This window comes from Lampetra planeri, chromosome 45 (genome assembly GCF_965212315.1).
Source record: "Lampetra planeri chromosome 45, kcLamPlan1.2.h2, whole genome shotgun sequence".
In the NCBI taxonomy this organism is placed as follows: domain Eukaryota; kingdom Metazoa; phylum Chordata; class Hyperoartia; order Petromyzontiformes; family Petromyzontidae; genus Lampetra; species Lampetra planeri.
In genome coordinates this window covers 550219-557035 of record NC_136151.1, presented here as the reverse complement: position 1 = coordinate 557035, position 6817 = coordinate 550219, and the positions used below count along the sequence as shown (strand labels likewise).

The window sequence follows — 6817 nt, the reverse complement described above, 5'->3', positions numbered from 1 at the left end:
AGGGAGGCAAGTTTCTCTTCCAGTACACGTTGCTTGTTTCTGATATTTGAATTGAACGACATTAATTCTCTGACCTCCTTTCTGACTTCCTCCATCATCAGCATCTGATCCAGGAGTTGGTTGTCCAGCGACCAGAAGCTACGTGCCAAACACTAATCATGGGCACCAGCAATGTGACAATTATTTCTAAACCGGAGCATCACCGATGCAACCGAATGACTGAGCAAACCGGGAGAGTTAAGGGATAAGGATGAATCAATAATTAATCATTCACAAACCGGTGTGCGTAAACCCAAAGCCAACACACCGGTGTGCTCTACTGGTAACCAATCGGCATGTTTTGTTCAAGTGACAAGCCTTACGAATTGTCTGTGTCGGGTGGTGGCAGGTTTAACGACACATTTATATATTTATGCGATCTGCCACAAAAAACCTGACTTAAGAATGATATTGGTCGTGAAAGCCTACGTGTTAAAGTAAATAGAATGAAAACAAAATGTAGTGTACACTACTGTATAGGTAACCGTGTACCGTACGGTTCACTACGGGAAGTTAAAATCGTGCGTGGTTGAATCTCACTGTCCCCCCCCCCCTTGGAGTTTAGGAACACCACGTAGCCTAGGACACCGGGACGGGCCATTTGGGCGATGAGATGGGTACAAGATGGCGCATTGTGTACTTCCATGGCAGCATAATCGCAAGCAGTACAGTTACCATGCATACAGGAATCTCAAGATCAACTGCGAATGGTCGAGCCACAGGGGCACAATCGGCGAACAGTACCTAAATACATTTGGCCCAAAACAGCAAAACCTCGACTCGATATGGCGCCCCCCCTGCATCCCTCCTCCCTGGCTCCCCCCCCACCTCTTACCTTATATAATCGCTTGTCACATACAGCTCTCTCTGCCCACTACAGTAAAAACAAATTGCTGTGGTTTTCCCACCTGATGACGGAAGCTTGTGTTGCCTCTGAAACGTCGTGATTTAATTTAGTTGTTTTATCTTTCATTTTATTTTCACCTACGTGACTTTACCGAAAGAACCAAAGAGTACGGGTTTGCTGTACTGTGTTGTGTCGTGTCGAAGTTAATTTCAGAGAAGTTGTATTTCTCTTGCAGACAAGGCTCTCTTAACCTCAAACAGTTATTCTTGTAAATTATCTAACCTTGTCTCTGTCCGCTCCTCTTCATTGTCTTTAGCTGTAAATTAGCCATTATCAGTTAATAATCTGATCCAATGTGTGTTTTTTACAATTTCCCAACATGATGATGTACTGCTTTTTCACCGTTTTTTCGCAATAGTGATGTTTGTTATTGAATTGTCGATAACGTCTGAGTCGACATGCAAATTTAGAAGTGCATTACTCTTACAAATGTGTCAGTAAAATGTGGTTTTGAAAGTCAAAACTGTGAATATCACAATGTTTGAAATTCCTTTCATAATTAAAACAAATCTGTATCTTGTAATGTGCAGGAAGAAAGGAGAAAATGCCTTATGCATTGGCCTTACACACCTGTGGAGGACAAGGAGGAACAAGCTTCAGTCTTGATGGGAGGAAAAATGGAGCAACGCTGGAAAAAATCTGGGTGTGGGTTGGAGGGTGGCAGATCAAGTGCGTAAAGGCCTGGCTGACGGACGGAAGGTCTGCACAGTACGGTAATCCCTCGGGATCTCACAAAGAGTTTGTGTTCCAGCCTGGGGAGCTGTTTTCGTCCCTCTCACTGTGGGGGAATGGGGCTGGCTCACGCATGGGCGCCTTCAAGTTCAGGACAAACAAAGGCAGGGAATTCTTCGTGAAGATGACAGACTGGGGCCTAAAGACCGAGTACCCGGTCGACATCCGCTCTGGGATCTGCCTTGGAATTCAGGGCAAAGGCGGTTCAGACATCGACTGCATGGGCTTCCTCTTCATCAATTCGGTGAAATGTTCAGAATTGATCAACGTGACATATCCTACACTGCACAAGCAGCTTCCAAAAGTCCAGATGGAAGAGATCAAATCACTCAGTTACAAAAATACTGGTTCTGTCCCCCAAACCTATAAAATGGAAACCTCCAAGACCGTGACCAAAACCTCCTCCTGGTCGATCTCAAACAAGCTGGAGGCAACCGTGAGCATCAGCGTCTCAGCCGGCATTCCGGATGTCGCGGACGTTGAAAGTGGCTTTAGTTTTACCGTTGGCACCGAGAGTACACACGCCGTGGAGAATTCAGAATCGAAAACCGAGCTCCTCTCATTCGACGTCACGGTTCCTGCAGGCAAGACCACGGCGATCGACGTCAATATCGGTCGCGCGGAAATCGACCTCCCCTACAAGGGTACGGTGCGCATGTCCTTATTGAACGGCGCCACCTACCACATACCAATGGAGGGTGTCTACAAGGGTCTCGCCTACACCAAGGCTACTGCAGAAATAAAAGAAAAGTGAAACGGCATCTGAAAAGCACGCACGTGCTGCTCTTTACTAGCTGCATGCTTTATTCAACGCTGCCTATCTTTATTTAATAGTTTATTGAAACATGTGGTATAAAATATGATGCAATACATATGCCATTTGGGAGAGTTCAGTTGTTGCAATTAAGGAACCTTTGAATCGGTGAAAAAATAATTAACACGGAGATAGTTATTTCAACGAATTTTTCTCCCACCTACCGTACATAATTTAGTCTGTTCGCTCAGACATCACAATGGAATGATCATAATCTTTATTTATCCCGGAGGAATCCAACGATCAATGAATCTCTTTTTTACATATGTCCAGTAGGGGCGAGTCAGCAAGTTACAACAACAAACAATACAAAACACGATATGAGTACAAAGTAGATCAATGGTAAGCAAGTAGCTAAAACTTATATAAAGAAATAACAATAAATAAAGTATATAAGTGCAAATAGCATAAGTACATTTTGCCGATTTTTCAACACTAAATGCAAACTTGGGCAAAGCAACAAAACGACAACAAAAACAGTTCCAGATCAAACCAACACTGCAGAGGATATCTTCATAATATTGGATTTTATAATCTAACTATCAATTCACAGATAAGAAACCAACTTAAACGTCACATTTGCCATTAACTTCCGTGAGAATGAGCCCCGACTAGCAAAAGCAAATGGAAGTAAACTTATTGCAGTGGTTTGGGCAATGTAACAAGACAATACACACTGGCATAGGCAACGCTGATCGGTAGAGTGCAAATCTGGAGGGGTTCGATACATCAAAGTACAAGTTGGATGACCGACATAAATGACTGGAAGGAGGTAAAAGAGGTGAAGCTTTATGGGCTTCAGAAATGAGAAGGTGAAGAGCACACAGCAAAGGACGTTCTCCACGGCAAAATAATACAAACATATATCTTTACAATAAAGTTTCTGCATGCTGCCACGAACAGAATAATCGATGGACTTGACCAACATTTCTACTAAAATTGTATAGAGAAGACATCCACGTATGAATGATACCAAGCAAAACGATGACGGAAAGATAAAGATTCCCCAAACAATCAACCAATCTTCATTTGTGTTGGAACACCTATTTTCAGAAACGCTCATATTTGTTTTCCATTTCACACTACAATGAAAATACATATAATGATAACTGGCCTCGAATTAGCAACAACTTTCTCCAAAGGTGACACCAAAAAATTCAACAACTGCTCTTGCAGTACCATCACTTTCATCAGCACCACCATCTGGATTAATGTATTTAGATTACAATTGCATGCTCTTTAATTGTAGGAAATTGCATGCAACTAGTCATTTACATGTTATGCAATGCTTTGGGATTGTGATGCAAAATAAAAAATCTTAAAAAATACATTGGATTGTGTTTGCATTCACTATCATCATTATCACATCCACAACCCTTTGAGCCAGCATCACTGAAAACCTTTGTTCGAATCCAGGCATTCGCCTGTAATAAAACTGCAGTCAAGTGTGGTGAGTTGATGGTCTCAACCCGGTCACGAATGACTGCACGAAGATAACCCATTTCATCACAGTTATCAAAACGTAAGCTAGTATGTGTGCGGATAACTCGCAGAAGGTAGATCTTGGTTTTTAAATATAATTTCAATTGCGCATGATAAACCTATATTCTCGATTCTCGAAAGAGAGATATGGCCACATCGCTCAGAGGTCTGAGTGCTGACCTGATTTCGAATCCAGGACCTTAGCAGTGCCAGCTCATCAATCAAACCTCTGAGACACCTCAACACATCCTCGACAAAGTAATAATCATCAGCAGACATGGAAAAATCCACTGCTGGATGGTCTCTGCATGGTGCCATCATTTAATGGAAGTGTTGTTGCGGTTCTTTGGCGGTTATGCTGAGCCTGCACGAAATCCGTGCCTCAGAATAAACGAAAGTGAACTTGGGAGGAATTAGTAGATATTTGTTTTTTTGTTGAGAGCCAACAAAATAGAGGAATTATTCCCTCAACATTGAAACGGAAAATGTTATTGTGATATTTTTGAAATGAATGATTTATCAAACAATTGTTTCAAGCTAATGATACAAACTAATGATACATCATGGGACCTCCATTACCAGTACAAAAAGTATGAGAATATGTGATCTTATTTATTCACAATGTACTTACAAAAAAGATCCTCAGACTACCTGCTGGATCTCCTCTATGTTTCAAAGAACAAATTTGACCTAAGGTCTTCGCTCATTTACCAGCTTCACATTGCTTATTGCCGTACAAATACTGGAGGAAGGACCTTCGCTATTGATGCCCATAGGGTCTGGAATCCTATTGCCAATAAACTGAAACTTGAATTACTACCTTTAAGATCTTCACTCAAAACTGCTCTAGAGGAGTTGTACACCCCTAGCTGCCACTGCTATTCAGAGGCCTAAAATAAAATGTTTCGCTACGGATGACTGCTGCAAAGAATGATCTTGTGTTCAGATTTAATGTGCTAATCTTTAAAGGTGCAGAATGATGGCTTTAATCTAAGTTGTCTTGTGGTTGTTTGATGTATCCCACTGGGATTTTTGCACAGAGCGTTGGTGTATGGTGCTTTTTTCTGGAAGATTTTTGCTGTTTTTTCCAGGATTTTTGTGTTTGCGCATAGTAACTTTAAGATGTTTTCTTGTTCATGTTTTTTCTTTTTTGTTTGTTGCGGTTGCACCCGATTCAAGAGCCGAATGGTTCACAGGTATATACCAAATAAATGAAACTGAAAAAAAAACTGGTTTTCCCCTTTTTTCTGGCAACAAAACAGTTGTTAAGATGTTAAAACACCAAACTGAAACGTTTTCAAAAGAAGCATGTCTGCATTAACACTGTTTGAGACTAGGCTCAAAAGAAAGCTGTCTCTGGTGTGGACCAATCAGTATCAAAGACAATGCATGTATTATCCGAGTATGTTTTTGTTTTGCATTCTGAACACAAGTATTGTGGTTAATGCAGACATTATATATCCACACAGAGGAGAGAACACCCACTGCACTGGACTGTGCCAATCAAGTCACAAACCGGAATCAACTCGGGGCAAATAGTAACTCGATAATTACAAATCCATGCACTATTACCATGGTGAAAGATACATTTAGTAAATGTATTTATAATATTATGATTGCTGCTGCTGTGTCCTGTACCCCGCTTTGAGATCATTGATGAAAAGCGCGATATGAATGGAACTATTGCAATGATATGCTCAGCTGGCACCTGATGGGACCAGAATACTTCGCTGTCGATATCCATGAGAAGATCGCATCTACACTTCGTCACCGCTGATACCAGAAGCGTCGCTGTGCTGTGATTAACGGCCCGCGACTGTGTCAGCACTCTGACGGGGCTGTCGTTCATCAGATGTCAGCTGCCACTGCTGGCGTGTGGCTGTTTCGCTGCGGCATGGCGATGTGCACAGCTATCTGCACTCCACTGACTGCGACGAAGTATACCGGACTATGCAAATGGTCCATGCATCAAGAAGCATCACAACTACTTCGGGTCTGAGGTATCATAGACCGGAAGAGATGTGTTCTAGTGTCAATCGCTGTGGCAATACCCCAGTGTAGCTCTCCAGAACAGCCTAGCGGTAGCTGAGACAACATTGTGTCTCAGTGCATGTGAGTTCGAGAATGCACGAGGGCATAAGTGTGAGAGTATGGGTGTGGGTGGACTTTCCTTTGAGTTTTTGGGATACATTCAACCTTTTCCCCTCGCTCCATAAAGCTACATGAACCAGTAGTGCCCTGTCTACCAAATGAAGACAAACTGCCCTTAGACGAGTGTCATCACAGGTGAAAACTAGTCTCTTGTCCGTGCGCCGCCACCCATCACATATGCACCAGGTGACCTGGCTAACCAAATCAAGTAAAACTTGCTAGACGCTTGATTTAGTGTAAAAAAATATGTTTCCCTTGCCAGATGACAGACCAGCCAGCCAATCACAATGGTGGCTACTTCTGTCGACCTTTGACGTTCCAGAGTCACAGCAATGCCACCCCACTTCCTTCCCCATGATGCTTTTTTTGTTGGCTAAGGAATTTCCGCTTGCAAAAAAACCCCCAAAAATACTATCTAAATAAAAGGACATTATAAATTAGACACTACGACTCGGACAGACAGATCATGTGAATCATGACCTATGAAACAAATAATGCACACAAGGCATAAAAACATGGAAAATACACAACATATATAAAATGCAGTGAAGGCTAATTAGACCAACAACACAGAGAGTAAATACGAGTAAGAGAATTTGAGATGAGTACAAAAATTTTGAATATTAGATGGGGAAACGCGGTGGTAACAATTGATGACTTAATTAAGATCTAAATAATCATGGCTATAATCA

At 41.9% G+C, this 6817-nt stretch overlaps 1 protein-coding gene across 1 annotated transcript; it reads left to right on the top strand.

Annotated features, from left to right (window-relative positions):
• Nucleotides 1-1490: 1490 nt before the first annotated feature.
• Nucleotides 1491-2432, top strand: LOC144732968 (aerolysin-like protein). Its single transcript, XM_078614636.1, has one exon. It carries the CDS (start codon nucleotides 1491-1493, stop codon nucleotides 2430-2432), a length of 942 nt encoding a protein of 313 aa, XP_078470762.1.
• Nucleotides 2433-6817: the final 4385 nt, after the last annotated feature.

Coding starts and splice junctions, on each gene's coding strand:
- LOC144732968 (XM_078614636.1), top strand. CDS start 1,491: ATGCCTTATGCATTGGCCTTACACACCTGTGGAGGACAAGGAGGAACA.